This window comes from Patella vulgata, chromosome 1 (genome assembly GCF_932274485.2).
Source record: "Patella vulgata chromosome 1, xgPatVulg1.2, whole genome shotgun sequence".
Lineage (NCBI taxonomy): Eukaryota > Metazoa > Mollusca > Gastropoda > Patellidae > Patella > Patella vulgata.
Genome location: NC_065879.2, coordinates 42571491 through 42592013, shown reverse-complemented (window position 1 = coordinate 42592013; position 20523 = coordinate 42571491). Strand labels below are relative to the sequence as shown.

At 34.5% G+C, this 20523-nt stretch overlaps 1 protein-coding gene across 5 annotated transcripts in view; it reads right to left on the bottom strand.

Moving 5' to 3' along the window:
* Positions 1–20523, bottom strand: part of LOC126820647 (disks large homolog 1) — a 358192-nt gene that overhangs the window by 198807 nt on the left and 138862 nt on the right. For all 5 annotated transcript variants that reach the window (XM_050548725.2, XM_050548744.2, XM_050548735.2 and 2 more), the window contains 3 exons: positions 14852–14884; positions 7236–7283; positions 5372–5496 (listed from right to left, as the gene is read on the bottom strand). In XM_050548725.2, coding sequence (XP_050404682.1) covers positions 5372–5496; positions 7236–7283; positions 14852–14884 — 206 coding nt within the window. The remainder of the gene's footprint in view (positions 1–5371; positions 5497–7235; positions 7284–14851; positions 14885–20523) is intronic.

Sequence of the window (20523 nt, the reverse complement as noted above, 5' to 3'; positions counted from 1 at the left end):
GGTTTTTCCATTGTCAGACATTTTAATCACAGCATGCATCAACCTACAGCATGTATAAACCAGTTGTAAGAGTATTTAACACCCTAACTCAATGGACAGTCATTTTGTCTTTTAAGACTCCAAATAGAAATTCTCATTCATATAAGGCCTACTTTGAAGCTATGTGCTGTGAGTCACATACACCATACGCTGAAGTTAGCTATGCCTTCTTACAAGTAATTTAACTATCAATGTAATTTTAAAATAGGCCTACTGCTTATGAAGAAGAAAATGGTGTTTTGACATCACCAGAAGTATTATTATTTCGATCGCCTTTCTTTCATTGGCTGCTGTATGACATGATATTCTGGAGGAATATTACTGGCATGACTATGAAGCAGGTATGGATCGGCAAGCTCTCATTCCATCGTATTATGAAACATGTAATTTTGTAGGAATATTACTGACATAAATTTGAATACCATACAGGAATTAAATATGAAAAATGGCGAGGTGTTCCTATTTTTATTACGCATGGATATGAATATTTTGTTGACATTATATAAAGAAGAAAACGATGTTCTGACATCACAAACTATTCTTATTTCGAAAATTCCTCATTTATTTGCTGCAGTATAAACGAACACACAAATTTGATGCCGAAGCAGGGTCGACAAGCTTTCATTCAATGTATTACGAAAATGCTTAATTTTGAAGGAATGTTACTGACATAAATTTGAATACCGTACAGGAATTAAATATGAAAAATATCGAGGTTCACCTATTTTTATTACGTACGTGATTTGAATATTTTGTTGACATGTGATTTTTAATAGTAGCATGAATTCGTCTGCTTAAATAATGATAAAGAGTTATGTCCCTTTATTTTCGGTAAAATGCCCGACAAGAAAAATTTTGAAATCCTATCACTGCCTGCTTCCCATACATGTGAAATACACATTGCAAACAATTTTGTGGTACTTTTAAATTAATGTACTAGCTAGTAACTGACAAATTCATGTATTATCATTTTAGATTCTATAGTTATGGCCATTACATAAGGGTAAATAATTATTCAACAATTCTCTTTGGAGAACACTGATTGATTGATTGCTTTTTGTTTCGTTTCAACATTTGTAAACCCCAAATAGAATGCCTTTGTGTATCTTAAATGATTGATCTTGGCTTACTTCCTGAATAAATTTCATTTAAGTAAGTGTTACAAGTCAGTACTTACACAAACATGGGAAATTTGATGGGGCTGGTCTTTTCTGAAGACCAGTGTTTTTAAAGGCCACTACAACACTTGATATTTGCTGAACTGTCTGCAATAAGCCTTCAACTCACTTTACGCACATATACATTTTTGTCTTATACAATACATTACCACAAAAACACACATTCATTCTATGTTCCAGTTCCCTTAATCAATTTTCACCATGGACTGTACTTAACAAACATGTCCAATCAATTATTTATAAAGTAAACTATACACTGAGTGCCATTTTCTAGTAAGTCATTTAAATGAGAGTACATCATGGTGAGACTATAACAATATAGACACAAATTATCATAGTGTCGAATTCAAATATTTTCTACTTCTAATAGTTACACCTCAAATCACAGAAAATCATCCATTTTCCAAAGGAAACAAATTATTTAAATCCATTTCATGCTTCTTCATTTATAATACACTGGGACGCAATGAAAAAGTACCACTGATTTCACTCTAAGTCTAAGTGCTGGAGAGACATAATGCAATTGAAATATGATTTTTGGCATGATAGTAGGTTGGACAGTTAACAACATGAGAAAATCAACAATCATCCACCCAAGGAGGCCTTACAGTGAAATGTAGGCACGGTGAAGTGTAGGTGGCACTGATGAACATCTCACGGTAGCAGCATGCGATCTTGCACAACAATGCATTGCTGTCTAGGCCTTGGCCAATCTAGTGGACGATCCACCAGTCTCAGTTTGGTACTGTAATGGCATCTAAGCCTTCAGCTACAATTAGTACAATCTATTTAAAATATAAATCTATATTTCGTTTCGTTTTTTATACTTTCGATTGCCTACACTACATGTAGATCTAACAAGTTATAGTGGGAGTTCACGTTCTATGACGTCAGGTACCAAGCAAGCGACATTTGACCCGATTACGCCAGTCATTCAAGTAACCAATTAGCGACCGCCATGTATTTTTAAATATCTACTTTTGCTTTGTTTTGATTTCTATTGCCGCTAATGTCTACCCACAGTTCTACGCAAAAAAGGTCAAACGCCCGATTCGACAGACCATTTGATTGGCTGACCCCTCATTTCAAGCAGAACACGAGTTAAACAACAACGCTTCCAGATCCAAGTGTAGTAAAGACAAGTAAAATCGAAATTTAGAACTATAAAAACGAAACGAAACGAAATTGGATCTGTGTTTTAATCAGATTGCCTTCGGCTACAGCTCTGGTACTCATCCTCTCTTGAATTAATACATGGTGCATTCTTTGTGTTCAGGTATCAACTTTGGCATATTGTTGCATCTTCCACAGATTTTAATTTTTATACCCCTTATCTGCACCATAAAAATGTGATTTTGAATTCTCATTCTGCCAAATTAAAAATATTTGGAGAGAATTGACCTGTATTGAGAATATGCCATTATAAAAAAAATAATTCTCACATATTACCATCGTGATCTGATATTGTTACATATTTTAACTGTATCTTTGAATATATAAGGCTGTTATTACCAAGTATTCAATGTTGATTGGTATCACATGTTCCAGAAAGAGCATTTACAATTGAATATCATAGACTAAGTTGCGGGATGGAAGGCAACAATGGTACAGATGTTTTGGCTCAAAAAAAATTGTTGACTTTTATATGATCATATCTTAATACCAAAATCTGTGCCAAAGACAAACTGAATTCCATCGCAAATATAGAGGATATTTGTCGTTTTGTCGTGAATAACATATTTTATTTCATCTCTAAGCAAGAAAACTTATATTTTCACGAATATATAAGTTTTCTTGCTTCTCGAAGGAATAAAATATGTTATTCACGACAAAACGACAAATGTTCTATTTATTTTATGATTTTACAATCATTTTGGGTAAAAACAACATGGACTACTTTAGCCAGTGGAATAACACTTTTATTTCACTGATAAAACGTGGTATTCCACTACTGATCATAAAATAAACCCTGTTATTTGATTTCATGATTATATTTTTATTCATGGTAGTTTGTCCAAGAGTGTGTTTTGGATAATCTCTTATGAGAGAGTTAGCTTCTGATTTGCTGGTGATTCCTTCTTAATAATTTGGACAAATGGGAGTAATTTTATCAGTAAATTATGTCTCTTTATATCTTTGTCGACTTTGTGACACATTACATAGAGACAAAGAAGATAGTCAAATAGAGAGCAACAATCACGAATAAAATCACTTCATGGTTAATCTTTCCTCCATCTCGTTTACTAGGCTGTCATTCTGAGATACGTAATTGATCAATAACACTGCATAGAAAAGCAGTGCTTCATTGCCACCAGAAAATTATCTTCTTTTTGAAGAATGAACATCATTATACAATATGATGACCGTCTGTGATACAAATCAGGAAACAGAAACACAAAAACTGTCTTCATAGATGCAAGCAATGAGCCGATTTAATTCCCTTCAACTTTTGATACCATATTCATTCAAAAACCATTCATCGGCCGTCAGTACCTCTTTAAACCATACAATAAGAAAACTCGTTGGAATTACTTTATCATTCAAGCAAAGCAAATCAAGTTCGCTTCCTAAAAAATTGGGTTTGAATGGTAAAGAAAAAGAACTGTAGATGTAAATATTTATTCTGAAGAACTGTTTTCCCTAATTTGTTTTCCTGTTTTACAAAAAAAAACAAATTATCTCTCAATTCATCTAGAAATTATACTTCCAATGCAAGAAAAGTTAACAAATTTCATCCAATTAGTTTTAGCATAAATATTACAGTAAATGGAATTTTTCTAAAGATTGGTTATGCCATCACAAGATATTTAAAACTGATCATATACACATGGCTGTTTGTAATGAACTGCACACATCAGTCAATCATATTCCCAACAGCCAATGAAGCAATTAAGAACTTGAGCATCTTGGTGTGAAATCTACAACTCAGAATTATTCAATCATGACTATGACTTTTCATAGTCCACAAAAAATGCTTTCCATTTTTAGAACACAGATCATTCTCCCTAAATCAATCAATACTATGTTCATGCATTAAGTTTTGTATAATTTGGCCTAAACATGTCTTGAAACATATTTTAACCCAATCCAATTAAACTTTTTTTTTTCATTTCCTTTTCTTTCATTTTCTATTATATTATGTATATGATACTTTACTGGACTGAATTTTACATGTTGTGTTCTTACTTGTGTACTATAAACAACCAATGAAAATTCAGCTTTTCAAATCACATCCATTGATCTATATATATATTTGTGACTGTCGTTTGTCTGTCTGTCTGTTTGTTCGGGGTTGGCGGCTACACTAGGTCTGCCCCGAGTCTGAAATATGGCGTATAGGGGTAGCTCGGACCGAGGAGTTACATAGGCCAGGTGGCGTTAGTCTACCCCTTCCGGTTTCGGAGTTATGACCCCGAGCGAAGCCGGTCTGTTCGGGCTTGGCGGCTACACTAGGTCTGCCTCGAGTCTGAAATTTGGGGTATAGGGGTAGCTCGGACCGGGGAGTAACATAGGCCAGGTGGCGTTAGTCTACCACTTCCGGTTTCGGAGTTATGACCCCGAGCGAAGTCTGTTTGGGGTTGGCGGCTACACTAGGTCTGCCCCGAGTCTGAAATCTTCGGGTATAGGGGTAGCTCGGCCCAGGGAGTAACATAGGCCAGGTGGCGTTAGTCTACCACTTCCAGTTTCGGAGTTATGTCTGTCTGTTCGGGGTTGGCGGCTACACTAGGTCTGCCCCGGGTCTGAAATTTGGGGTATAGTTGTAGCTCGGACCGGGGAGTAACATAGGCCAGGTGGTGTTAGTCTACCACTTCTGGTTTCGGAGTTATGACCCCCGAGCGAAGCCGGGTATCCTGCTAGTAACTTTATAAACTCACTAAAGTCTCATCCAAAACATAGCCAATGGCAGATGTTCCAAATATATATCAACTAACAAACTAATTATATGTAGTGTAATGAACTGAAGACATTATTCAAATTAGACTGATTTGATCTTAAATTATGTATAATATAGAAAGAAAAACTGGGAGTATTGATGATAAAAATTGAATGTAAACCAAACAGCTATCTTAACATCATTTTGTCCCACTACCAGTAGATAAATATATAAAAAAAAAAATCTGAAACTATTACATTGGTATAATTATTTGACTTACCTCAGTCTACCATCTTGTGCAGCACCTCCCCCTGGAATTATTTTAGTAATAAATATGGCAGGATCGTCACCAATATGAGGATTATCAGTTCCACCAGCAATACTGAATCCTAGACCTGTTGTACCCTAAATTTATATAAAATTAAAGGAATAAATTTACTTGCTACATCATCCTGAAAATCTGATCTTGTTAGACCTGTATTATAAAAGTGATATCATGTCTACCGGTTCTAATAGTCAAACTACAAAACTAAACTACTGCATGAGCAACAGCCATACACAGAACTAATAGTAATTATTTGAATATCCAATATAAAATAAACAAATTTGACCAATTTATTAAAGGTGTCATCATTTTTTAAAACTTTGATACCATGTAATGAAGGGTAGCACAGGAACCAGGGTATGTTGAATGTATTTTGATCTAAATAGCTGTATCACATTCTGCTAGAATATAGAAACAGAGGAACTACCTTCATTACTTCAAGTTTTATATGCAAAAATACATTTCACATGTGCAGTACGTACTCCCCCATTGTTCAATCAACAGTGAGAAAATAACAGTTGACAACCGGACAATTTCGAGGTCTTTAAAACCTGTATTCTATCAAATTTCATAGTTTGAAACAGCCATCAAATCAAATTTCAATCATGTTGCCTGATAGTGATATGAAACATGGTTACTTGAAACCTACAAATGATCAATTATCCAGATCAACCATGATAGTTAACAGCTAATATTTATTGCTCTCAATTGGGGTTGTTCCATTTTAACAAATGTTAGTTCTTGAGAGAGTTTAAATTTTAACAAGTATTGGTTTTTAAAGTCTATTTTCCAACAACACAGATGGCTAACTTTTCTGAGTGTTAATGTGATGATAAATTTACCGTTATTGGTATTCTTGTATGGGAAAATCAGACAATTTTTACACCTTCAATGAATTGGTGCTATATTGTGATCAATTTAACCTGAATCCTAATGAGACCCAAACAATTGATTTTAGTCAAAGTCTTTTATCATTTTCGAGAGATGGATAGAGAACAAGCTAACAAGAAAGTGATTTTTCCTTCAATCAAGGGCCATAATTCAGGAAATTACAATTCGATATGCGCGAATATCGAAAGGAACCAAGATCTTTGGGTTATAAACTTACATTTCAAGTTTCAACAAAATTGGATAAAAATTGTGACCTCTATAGGGTCCACAACCTTGATATACCGTATTTTTATGCTATTTCAGAACGAACGGCGACCATTTTGTCTGTCAATTTTGGGCCGATTTTCACGAAATTCGAACTCAGCCTTCCTTAGGGTGTAACGGTGATATAATAATACGGTTTTTTAAATCGGATAAAAATTATGACCTCTATAGGGTCCACAAGCTAAAAACGAGATTTTTCCTACAATCAGGGGCCATAATTCAGGAAGTTACAGTCCGATATGCGCGAATATCGAAAGGAACCAAGATCTGTGGGTTATAAACTTACATTTCAAGTTTCAACAAAATCGGATAAAAATTGTGACCTCTATAGGGTCCATAAGCTAAAAACGTGATTTTTCGTACAAACAGGGGCCATAATCCATGAAGTTTCGGTCCGATACCTGCCAATATCGAAAGCAGCCTAGATCTTTTGGAGATAAACCTATATGTCAAGTTTAATCAAAATCGGATAAGAATTGTGACCTGTAGAGTGTCCATAAACAATTGTGGACTGACGGACAGGGGCGACGACAATATACGTCCACATGAAAATGTGGGCGTATAAAAATGAATGACAAGATATCCGTGATGCAAACATGTTCTATATAAACCATGACAACACCCTTAATCTAAGTTCAGAACAAAAAAAAATACTTTGACTTACTCTTTCTAATATAATTTCTTCGTGTTCCCATTCACCCTCACCATTTGTCTGTTTAAAAATAATTTCATTTCACAATCATACAATCATGTATAACATCTTAGTACCAGTATTTATAATTAAATACATAAAGGTTTTAATAATTAAAATTCTAAATATTCTAATGAACTCATGTACCAAGTCTATAGTTCAGCCCTTTCTTTAATGTGAAAATATTATTGCCAGGGCTCACATTTTCTGTCGTTAGACTCACTATTTGCAAAATGAAATTGAAAGTTGCAATTAAAATTAAAGTCTTAAAATTCTAATCTTTTTTATCGTGACGTGACCATGCATTATGCCCAGTGTCACAAACACGGTTGGCTGCATACTATAAATTATTTAACTGATCATTGTTTACCCATAATAATTAAAGGTGCATTATGTAGGATTTAGATAAAGAGCTGACAGTTCTTGCTATAATAGTTAAAAAATAGATAATGACAAGGAAAATTGCTTCATTCTGAGCAGAGATAATGCAGTTAGAAGAACAGTATAGTCTCAAGTGTCATTGTTACTGTTGTTACAAGTTATATGTATAGGGCATGTTTTTTTTAAAGTGTACCATAGGTTCCCAATCCCATCTGAATTATGAAATTCCAATTCCTCTTACAAAATCCCTGTCTCAGGGAAGATTGATACATATTCTTCCAAAATATATTTTAAAAAAGATAATTTTTCGCAAAATAATTTTTTTATTGAACATTATACCTAACATATTGAAATTTTTTGAATCGTATCACTCTAGATGAAATTATATCAAATGCAAACAATGCACATTAAAATTAATATAAATAGCAATCTCTATAGGTAGAATATACATTGAATTGTTAAATGAATGAAGATGCTATTATTTTTGGGTCATAAGACAGTAAAGATGACCATTTTAGTAAATATAAAATGTCTCTTTTGAATTGGACAGACGCATGGCACATTTATTTTCCTTTCAGATATTAACTGTTGCTTTATATTAATAATTTTCTTCAAAAGTTTAATGTAATAATAAATTATTTAAATCTGAAGTTTCATGGGATATAATTTAAAAAATAATTGCATTGCTAATGTTACATGTGGACAGACATTCTGGCAGATTTGTAACATTAGCACTAAAGTTTGAAGAAAATTTCTATTTATAGTGTTGATGTAAGTAGTTACTGAGATTTTTTACATGCTAAATAAAGCATAATATTACGAATTTAAGATTAATATAACAAAATATAATCATATATTTTAATAACCTAAAATTTAAACATTTATCAGGCATGCAACTGTTGCTAACGTTACATAAGGACAGACGTGGACATTTTATAAATAACTGTATTACTTGAATTATTGTTTTTATCTAAAAAATAAAAATAGTCCGCAATGAAAGGTATTAATAAATTGTATAATATTTCTACCCTTGGGTTAGTTTTAAATTTAAAATCAGACAAAAGGTATTTTAAAAGTACGTGCTAACGTTACGTAAGGACAGACGGTTTATTTAATCGGTCTGACAATTGACACGTTAGCACTTTTATGCGGGGGTCAATGTCATTTTGATCGAGTGAATAAGGCGAGAATGCCGACCGCCATGTTTATGCATCGGGAATCGGAAAGACGGTTTTCTTTTCTAAAGGCCGTAAAGAAAGTGATACATTTTGAGTAAATAACGCCGTGAAAGGCGAATTAGTGGTGCTAACGTATCAAGAGTGCTAATTAACGTTAACATTTTCGGAGAGACAACTGTAAAAATGGCATAATCAATCGACTACCCGTGTCAAATTATCCGTATCCTGTGTGGAAGATCGAGACTACACTCACGCTTCGTTTGCAGCGGTTATTCAAATTCTATCACGTTATATGAAGCCGAAAAGAAATATTAAAATAATGCTAACGTTTCACTAAAACTGGACAGACATCAATTTGACGAAACGTTAGCAATATATAAGCATGGAAATTTGATTTTCCAAACCATTTTCCTGCTTTTTTTAAATGGCATATACTAAAACATAAACAGCCATTCCACAAATGGACAAATATATTTCCACGTAAAAATACAAAGTTTACAAAACAAATGTAAGACCACTTCAATTATGTAGTGGATGGACAGACTAGTCAAATTTTCACTGGGGTTTGAACAATTCAATTTTTGGAACTTATTTTTCTCATCAGTACATTTTTAAGTCTGTTTTAAAGAAGACACACTTGCCATTATAATTATACAAAAATAAATTAAAAATTTTAAAACAAATGTTATGTCAATGTAATCTAAAATCTTGGTAAAAAATGATGGGAAAAATGTCTGTCTTAAATGATGTAATTCATTAAAATATTTTTAACCTTTTTTAATAAAAAAAATACATCAATAAACCCGGTATTAAGTATTTTATATGTTCAATATATATGCTGATTTTGAAGATAAAAATATTTAAAAACTCTTTTTCTCTTTTCTAATAAAACCATTACATTTGTTAGATACCCACTGGTACACTTTATAATAAAACACGCCATAGCACGGCTTTCATGAATTAATAGGTTTAAACATTGAGGCCGTAGGCTGAGATGTTAAACCTGTTAACGAATGAAGCATGTTATAAATGACTTGTACCACTGACACCTGCTCAACATGCTTGTTGTTATTGCAGAGAAAACCCACTCCACTTCTCTATATGATTTCTAATAAAACAAGCCAGCAATGAGGCTGATCTCAACTGCCGAAATCCCAAAATAAATAGATGACACATATTAATTAATCACATTTTTATTTTATTTATAAGTTTCATCGCTCTCTATCAGATAGAATCAAGATTATCTTGTTCCAAAGCATCTACCAATGAAATTGATTAGCTCTGCTCAGCTTCAGCTTGAAATGTTAATCATTGAACTCTGTCAAGACATTCACCTAATGAACATCTACATTAAGTTTAAACATTCTACCTCAATTAAAAGCAGAGTTGTTATGTTCCAAAGTCTTGACCAATCAAATTGTTTATTGTTCCTTAGGTTAAGCAGAAAATTCTCACCATCGAACTTAGTCATGGTAATGATATCATGAATCTATATTCAGAGTTTCTTCGCTCTCACTTTATTATAACCAAAGGTATCGTGCGTGCCCCAAAGCATCAACCAGTCAGATTGCTTATCTCTGCTTACCAAAAGCAGACAATGTTCACCATCAAACTCCCTCAAGGCATTCACCTAATGAACGCCTACACCAAGTTTGAACATTCTGCCTCAATTAGAAGGAGAGTTATTGTGTTCGAAAGTCTCGACCAATCAAATTACTTATAGCTCTACTTACCCTCAGCAGAAAATATTTAGTCAAGGTATTGATGTAATAAAGCTATACATCAAGTGCCCTCTCACTTAATTAGAACTAAGTTATCGTGTCCCAAAGCATCAACCAATCAAATTGCTTATCTCTGCTTACCCTAAGCAGAAAATTCTCATCTTCGAACTCCATCAAGGCATTGGCATAATAAACACCGACACCAAGTTTGAAGATTCTAGCTCGATTAGAAGGAAAGTTATTGTGTTCCAAATTCTCGGCAAATCAAATTGCTTATCGCTCTGCTTACCCTGAGCAGAAAATGCTCATTATCGAACTTAGTCAAGGTATTGATGTAATGAAACTATACACCAGGTTTCATCACTCTCGTTTAATTTGGGGGGATCACGTGGCTAAGTGGGTAAGGCGCTGGCTCGCTAGCCTGGAGGTCGGGTGTTCGATCCCTGCATTGACCGAGAAAATTCATCCAGATTTTCCGGCGTGGTTCCCCCTTGTCAGTGATACAGGACGGAGGGCCTGACAAGGACAGCTGTCTAGTCCTTCGGATGAGACGAAAAAACCGAGGTCCTGTGTATACATTGGAATGCATGTAAAAGATCTCATGGCAGTTGGAATTCGATATAAGAGTAGGCGATAGTGCCGCTGCCCGGGCAAAATCATAGCACACTGTATGGCGTATGCCCGTCTTCATTAGCCCAGGTTAGGAGCAGAACAGTAGGACGTTCAACCCCATTTCATTTCATTTCATTTCGTTTAATTAGAACTGAAGTTATCGTGTCCCAAAGCATCAACCAATCAAATGGCTTATCTCTGCTTACCCTAAGCAGAAAATGCTCATATTCAAACTCCATCAAGGCATTGACCTAATTTTAGTAATAAAAACCTACACCAAGTTTGAATATTCTAGCTCAATTAGAAAGAGAATTATTGTGTCTCAAAAAGATGTGTGACTGACAGACGGACGAACCCATTTTAATAGTCCCCTGCACTTCGAAAGGCGGGTGACAACTAGTGTAAACCAATATCATTGAACATGTCTAGTTATTGCATGGTTAAGCTCCACCCAATCTACTAGAGGGAAAACAATCTGCTTATTCAACGAAAAGAACGAAAAGAACAAAGGAAGATTTCCCGTCCATGTTACAAGGTCTTGATTATCCATTTTTGAATTAAATCATTACTTAGCAATCATGTTTAAATACGTTGAAAATCAAAAGCATTCGATGGTCTAGAGCGTTGATTATGGACATGGCATGTGAATAAATGTCTTAATTAATGATTTATAGAATATTTGAGGCCAAATGAAAGATCTGCATTAGGAAGATTTAACTCTTTAATAATGCATCTTTAATCCAAGCCAATAGATTTATTGCGATTTTTGTAATTTAAAAAATAATGGGGAAATATTTTTTAAAAAATGACAATTCTTTACAAAGATATATAGATGTTTAGTTAGTTGAATTTTGTTTTCTGTGGCTTCATGCAGTATTTATCAGCAAGGCCAATTGGACATTAGTATTTCACATTAGTCTATCACTATGGGTCGAATATGTAAGAGCAAGTCAAATAGAAGACTGTCTGCCTTTTTTTCATTATTGCATCCAGCATGTTTTAAAGTCATTCATGAGTAAGAAGTAAGCTCTACTTGACCAAATGGAATTTAAATTTTTATCAATGATTCGGATTCTGATACAAATCGATATGCACGAATATCGAAAGGAACCGAAATCTTTGGGTTATAACCTTACCTTTCGAGTATTGACAACGAGGGGCGGCCATTCTGTCTGTCTGTTTTGGGCTGATTTTCACAAAAATCGAAATCAATCATCCTTAGGGTGTAACGGTGACATACTAAAACGCTTTTTTAAATCAGATAAAACTTATGACCTCTATAGGGTCCACAAGCTAAAAACATGATTTTTCGTACAATCAGGGGCCATAATTCAGGAAATTATGGTCCGATATGCGCGAATATGGAAAGGAACTAAGATCTTTGGGTTATAAACATATATTTCAAGTTTAAACCAAATCGGATAAAAATTGTGACCTCTACAGTGTTCACAAGCTAAAAACGTAATTTTTTGTACAATCAGGGGCCATAATCCATGAAGTTACAGTCCTATACATGCCAATATCGAAAGGAACTGAGATCTTAGGGTGATAAACCTATATTTCAAGTTTCGTTGAAATCGGATAAGAGCATACATGCCAACCTGAGGAGATTGAAAATCAGAATGTCTTGTATTGAGGGTAGAGCGAGGACCGCAGGTCCAAATTCGATCGGTGCGAAGCACCGTGAGCGCTGGAGGCCCCGCAAGCGCCGGAGGCTTGAAGGGCCCGCCTAAGGGCCCCAAGAAAATGTTGAGAAATAAGCACCTATTTAAAGCAGTACCTTGTATTATTGGATAAAAACAGCTGGTGATTTAGGTCCATGCATCTGATGTTTTTTTTACCTATTTATATACGAAAGTATGCATATATGCTTTTGGTCATTTACATGTAGGCATGAACTAAATTTGTTGTTAAGTGAATATAATAGATTACCATTAGCTATGTGCTTAGTTGGGATCGACATTAAGTATATAAACTATGTTAGTTAAAGGGGTAGTCCTAAATAATCCAGGCCTCGAGTTAAGAAAGAAAAAAATCCCAGTTAATATTTTTGCTCAAAGTTGACAATAAATATCGACCTTGATGTACACAAAAATGTTCTCAAATTGTCTTGTGAATTGTAAGAGGCTACTTAAAACATAATTACTGTATAAGAGATGTACTGTTTAAAATAGTTTAATGTAATAATAATATTCATATTATTTAACCTTAAAATAAATTATAAATCTCACATTTCTTCAACAATGTGTCTTTTTAAAACACTTATGAAGTTATGACTAGATCCAAAATCAAGTAATCCCGGTATTTTTGTCTGACATTTGATTTGGAAGCCATTTTGTTTGTCTTGACGACCAAAACGGAAGTAGAAGTCGTAAATTATTTATACTGGGTTTTATTTATAATTGTAATTTGTTTTTTTCACACATGGAAAACAGCTTGAAAACATTTTTTATCAAGTCAGAAGGAAATATGGCTAACAACGTTACTGTGGCAACTAACGGTAAACCCGCCGTGTACTGTACGAGTGTATGCAAGAATGGCTCCAAGTAGCAAATAATATCCGCGAAGCAAATAATATCCGTGAAGTATGCAAATTAGGCACGGCCAATGACGAAATAACCACATGACATTTTAATCTCGATTAGTCCAGACATATTAGCTTATTCCATTTTATATTAATAATAATCGAGAAAACTGGAGACATGTTTTCGGCTATTTCCGTCGTTTTACCGCGAATTATGCAAATTAGACACGGCAAATGATGGAAATAACCACATGACATTTTGATCTTGATTAGTCCAGACATAATAGCTTATTCCATTTTATATTAATCATAATAAGGAAAACATGACACATGTTTTCGACTATTTTCGTTGTTTTACCGACTCATACTACGATAAACAGTATCGCCATCAGATTCACAACAAACAGCGAGAATGCCGAGACAGTCGTCAATGTAAAAATAAAACGAGAGGGATTTTATCAATCAAAAAGGTCAGGAATGAAATATAATAAATTTTTTCCAATAAATTTTAAAAAACGGAATTATAAAGAGTAAAATCGGAATTCAGAATTAGACTCAGAAAATTGGAATGATTCCTACAAAATCGGAATAGTTGGCATGTATGTAAGAGTTGTGACCTCTAGAGTGTTCACAAACAATTGTGGACAGACTGACAGAGGCGACAACAATATACGTCCACATGAAAATGTGGGCGTATAAAAACTGGTAATTTGGCAATCCTTGGCTGAGATTTTATGCGTAAAGCAAAGTTATTACTTGCATCATTGTATCGGTCCATATACGAGAAATAGAATGAGCATTTGATTAAGCAGTTTAATCTAACAAATCACATAAAGGGGATCCACATTTACTAATAGGTAGCGGTACATATTTTGTCTGTGTCCTCAGCATGAAAACAGAAAGAAAACAACTATCTAATTACAATTTAAATTGAGGTAGCGGTACATATTTTGTCTGTGTCCTCAGCATGAACACAGAAAGAAAACAACTATCTAATTACAATTTACATTGTCTGAACTTCTTAAATTTCTAGCTCAACCTTAAGTTCTATAGAAATATCTATAGTGAAACCATACAAAATAAATCAAGCAGTAATAACCAACAAGTAATTAAAATCAACAGTGTGACTTACAGTTACTCAAATTCAATTATGGTACATAATTATATACTTACAAATTCTGAATCGGCCGTTTCCGAACCCTCAGGCTGAAAAAAATATATAAGGCCAATAATTAAATTGATGAAATCAATGATCACAACGCAGAAAATAAAAAGTATGATTTGTTATCTATCTCCTATAAATCTTAGTAAATTTATAGTGTATAATTGAAGGGGAAGTGGGGGAACAACTATAGCATGTTTTATAAAAGTAAATCAATTCTAACACTGTTTGTCTAGCTTCAAGTAAACTAATGTTTGCAATCATTTCATTAAAATAGTCTGATTACAAATCTCCTGTGAAATGTCTTAAGTTTATATTCTTTAGTAGAATCTGACACATTTATAAAATGGCATTAAATCTTCAATATCAAGGGGCTTAACTCTACTGATCACAAGTGCTCTAAAAGGAATCTGAAGATGTCTCTATGTATGGTATCAAACTTGAAAATAAATTGGGTAAATCAATGCATAAACTGTTTTCTATTGTATTGGTAATTGGGATATTGTTGGCTTCATACTGATTTTGTATAAATTAGATTGAAAATCATTGAAATATTTTTAGCTTAATGATTTATAAATATGGTTTCTGTTATTATTGCTGTACATGTTATTACAAGACAAGAACTGAATCAACAATGTCCAATCCTACAATCTGTTTGTTTACTACATTCCAGACCCGTCAACCCCTCAGAGCTGAAATGCAGTAGGGTAGTGTAAAAAATGCAGTAGAAACCATGATTTGGCAGTATATTCCCAAAAACGCGTAAATTCGCACTTCCTCTCAATGTACGGGATTTCTTTCTCCCATGATTGCGTAAATCTGCTTTTATATTTATTCGAGAGAGTGTTCCATGTAAGTCAGTACCGGCGAGACGTATTCTCATGTTGAAATAACGACTAAATATTGGTATCAATTTAATCATGCCCCCCCATGGCAATTATCCTCTCAATGTACGGGATTTCTTTCTCCCATGATTGCGTAAATATGCTTTTATATTTATTCGAGAGAGTGTTCCATGTAAGTCAGAATCGGCGAGACGTATTCCCATGTTGAAATGAAATATCCAGATTGTGTTGCATTCAAAGTATTGTATTAGATACTGTACGTACGCGCGCAAGAGAAAATGTTAGCCATTGCTGCCGTAAATTTGTCGCTATTTGTTTAGTTTATCGCTACGCATTTTAAGAGTATTTGGAACACTTGCCAATAATTATATCCACTTTATTTACTCTAGCTAAAATAGATTGAAAAAAAAATTGAGAACAAATCTCTTAGCTAAATTACACCTTACAATATCCCAAATCGATGCTGATAGCCGAAAGTCGTGATCTTTATTGTTTACATGCAAAGAGTTGCTTCCCTTAGTTCCATAGTTTTGGTGAGAAAATTAAAAAACTCTTTGTTTGAAAATGCGGTAGAAATCTATTACCGCGCAGTAGAGCGGTACATGAGGCCTTTTCACGGCACTTTACCGCGTGATGTGGTAGAGTTGACAGGTCTGCTACATTCAATCATATTTTTAATTCAATCTTGCATGTACAAATTTGTCTTTGCCGTTATAAAGCAATATTATTTCCGTGACATTAAAGCTTGTTAACTGGTGTCCTGACCTATTTCATTACTCTTTATCCATAATGAAATCTTTCAGACATAGCTTCGCCGATTAAATCCCTACAAGCTAAAGAAGTTAATTGTTGGTAAAATTGTATGACAACCATTCAGTACTACCATGGTTTTTCTTATAACAATCCGATTCCACCAACAACACATTCTCTATACTCCTAATTGTGTCCGTCATTTACAAACTAGTCTTTTCAGTTGTTTAACTTAATCAGTTTGCGGTCAGGAATGTCTGTGAGGTAGGGTTGTTTTTGTTTACTGGGAGGGGGGAGGGGCACGCATGCTTCCAAATCACTACTTTTGACAATTCTGGAAGAACTGGGAAAATATTCCCTCAATGTGGAGACAACAAAGTAAATCTCTTAAGAATTGTGTTCCTAGTTATTATATCTAAGGTTGTATTATACATATTAGTTTGCATGCATAAAACCAACCACCTATGACATTTAAAATGCTGAATGCTAAATCCATGATTCTGTCGCAATGTCGCCATGGTATGCCAGAACATTTACTACAATTTATTCACAGGATGAGCTTAAGTTGATGACCTAATTCATACTGATTTACTTGAATACCCATTAAAGCAAAAAAAAAAAATCAAACATTTTATAAGATTAAATACTAAAAAATAAGATGGCAGTGTCAGCTCTGGATAAAGGATGAAATTATGTGTGTGACCAGAATATCAATGAGTTCAAATGATTTTTTTGTAGCTGAAGAAGTCAATTTGAAAAGAAAACTTTTAATAACTATGGTACACTTAACTAAATCAAATCAGTCATGTTTGAAAGATACTAAAATAAATTTGTGTGCTTATAAAAACATTTTAGTGGTAGTCTATTCATTATGGACATCAATGGGATACAGACTCAGGATGTGTGGTTATTCATCCATTGTGTATACTATTCAGAAAAACTTTACTGAAATTTAAAGATTAAATCTACCAATATGTGTACAAAAAAGATTTAGAAAGTTGCTGTAATTGAAGAAATAGGAGCCAATACTTGATGTCAAATATCTGTACACAAATGCTATCAGAAGTTTACATACAGACTACTAAATGTTCAGCTGTGTATTTACTTTGAAGCTTAAAGCTACCTTCAGACATGCACATTCTATAATTATCTGAGGAAAATGAAACAGTGCTATCAGTTTTTCTTGTGCCTTGTTTTTTGAATTCAAGATAAGAGCAACAAGCCAACAGTGAGGCTGATGTCCCCCGCCGAAATAGGAAAATAATTAGAGGACACATATAAAAATCAAATTGCGTATCGCTCTGCTTACCCTGAGCAGAAAATGCTCATTATCAAACTTATTCAAGGTATTACTGTAATGAAACTATACACCAAGTTTCATCAATCTCACTTAATTAGAACTAAAGTTATCGTGTCCCAAAGCATCAACCAATCAAATTGCTTATCTCTGCTTACCCTAAGCGGAAAATGCTCATCTTCGAACTCCATCAAGGCATTGACCTAATCAACACATACACCAAGTTTGAACATTCTAGCCCAATTAGGAAGAGAGTTATCGTGTCCCAAAGCATCAACCAATCAAATTGCTTATCTCTGCTTACCCTAAGCGGAAAATGCTCATCTTCGAACTCCATCAAGGTATTGACCTAATAAACACATACACCAAGTTTGAACATTCTAGCTCAATTAGGAAGAGAGTTATTGTGTCCCAAAAAGTGTGACGGACAGACAGACGGACAGACAGACGGACGGACGGACCGACAGACAGACAGACAGACAGACGAACCCATTTTAATAGTCCCCTGCTTTCTTCGAAAGGCGGGGGACAATATGCAAACAGTCCGACTTTGTAAAAGACCAGCGGATGCCAGACAGGATAAGCCCACATTTTTCAAGAGATGGATAGAGAACAAGCTAAACAAAAAGTGATTTTTCTTAACATCAAGGAAGGTACAATCAGATATGTGCGAATATCGGCTGGAACCAAGATCTTTGGGTTATAAACATGCATTTCAAGTTTCATTAAAATTGGATCAAAATTTTGACCTCTAAAGGGTCCACAACCTTGATAGACCAGATGTTTACACTATTTGCGTTGCGGGGCGGCCATTTTGTCTGGCAGAGTTTGTCCGATTTTCACGTAATTCGAACTCAACCAGCATTACTGTGTAACGGTGATATATTTGAACTTTTTTGTAAATCAGATAATAATTGTGACCTCTTGAGGAACCACAAGCTAAAAACATGATTTTTCGTACAATCAGGGGCCATAATTCAGGAAGTTACGATCCGATCTGTGCGAATATCGACATGAACCAAGATCTTTGGGTTATAAACATGCATTTCAAGTTTCATCAAAATCGGGTGAACATTGTGACCTCTAAAGATATACGAGGGGCGGCCATTTTGTCCGGCAGTTTTGGTCCGATTTTCACTAAATTCAAACTCAACCATCATTAGGGTGTAACGGTGGTATAATGAAATGTTTTTTTTAAATTGGATAAAAAATGTTAACTCTAGAGGGACCACAAGCTTAAAATGCAATTTTTCAAACGATCAAGGGCCATAATTCAGGAAGTTACGATTTTGTCTGTCAGTTTTAGGCCGATTTTAACGAAATTCGAACTCAGCCATCCTTAGGGTGTAACGGTGATATAGTAAAACGTTTTTTTAAATCGGATAAAAATTATGACCTCTATAGGGTCCACAAGCTAAAAACGCGATTTTTCGTACAATCAGGGGCCATAATTCAGGAAGTTAGGGTCAGATATGCGCGAATATCGAAAGGAACCAAGATCTTTGGGGTATAAACTTGTATTTCAAGTTCCATCAAAATCAGAAAAAAATTGTGAACTTTAGAGGGTCCACAACATTCATATACCTTATTTTTATGCTATTTGAGTACAAGGGGCGGCCATTTTGTCTGTCAGTTTTGGTCCAATTTTTATGAAATTTGAATTCGGCTATCTTTAGGTGTAACGGTGATATAGTATAACTGTTTTTTAAATCGGATAAAAATTATGATTTCTATAGGTTCCACAAGCCAAAATCGCAATTTTTCGTATAATCAGGGGCCATTATTCAGGAAGTTAAGCTCCGATATTCGCGAATATCGAAAGGAATTGAGACCTTTGGGTTATAAACTTACATTTCAAGTTTCAACAAAGTCGGATAAAAATTGTGGGTTCTAGAGGGTCCACAACCTTAATATACCATATTTTTACACTATTTGACGAGGGGCGGCCATTTTGTCTGTCAGTTTTAGGCCGATTTTAACGAAATTCGAACTCAGCCATCCTTAGGGTGTAACGGTGATATAGTAAAACGTTTTTTTTTAAATCGGATAAAAATTATGACCTCTATAGGGTCCACAAGCTAAAAACGCGATTTTTCGTACAATCAGGGGCCATAATTCAGGAAGTTAGAGTCAGATATGCGCAAATATCGAAAAGAACCAAGATCTTTGGGTTATAAACTTACATTTCAAGTAAATTGGATAAAAGTCATGACCTCTATAGGGTCCACAAGCTAAAAACACGATTTTTCGTACAATCAGGGGCCATAATTCAGGAAGTTACGGTCCGATATGCACGAATATCGAAAGGAACCGAGATCTTTGGGTTATAAAGTTATATTTCATGTTTCAACAAAATCGGAAAAAAATTGTGACCTCTAGTGTGTCCGCAAGCTAAAAACGTGATTTTACGTACAATCAGGGGCCGTAATCCATGAAGTTTCGATGCCAATATCAAAAAGAAACGAGATCTTTTGGAGATAAACCTATATTTCAAGTTTTGTCAAAATCGGATAAGAATTGTGACCTGTAAAGTGTCTACAAACAAATTGTGGAAGGGCAGACGGACGCACAGGGGCAACGACAATATACGTCCACATAAAATTGTGGGCGTATAAAAATAGCCAATATTGGGCCATTTTAGAAAGGCTTTAAACTTTAAACAATAAAGATAGGTTGCCAGGCAACAAAACATATACCCACAGCAGCTAAGTCGTCCGAGCAGTTGCATATTTTTTCTAATGTCGGTAATGAAACATTTATAATACACTAAAATTTGATTAAGATTTACAAC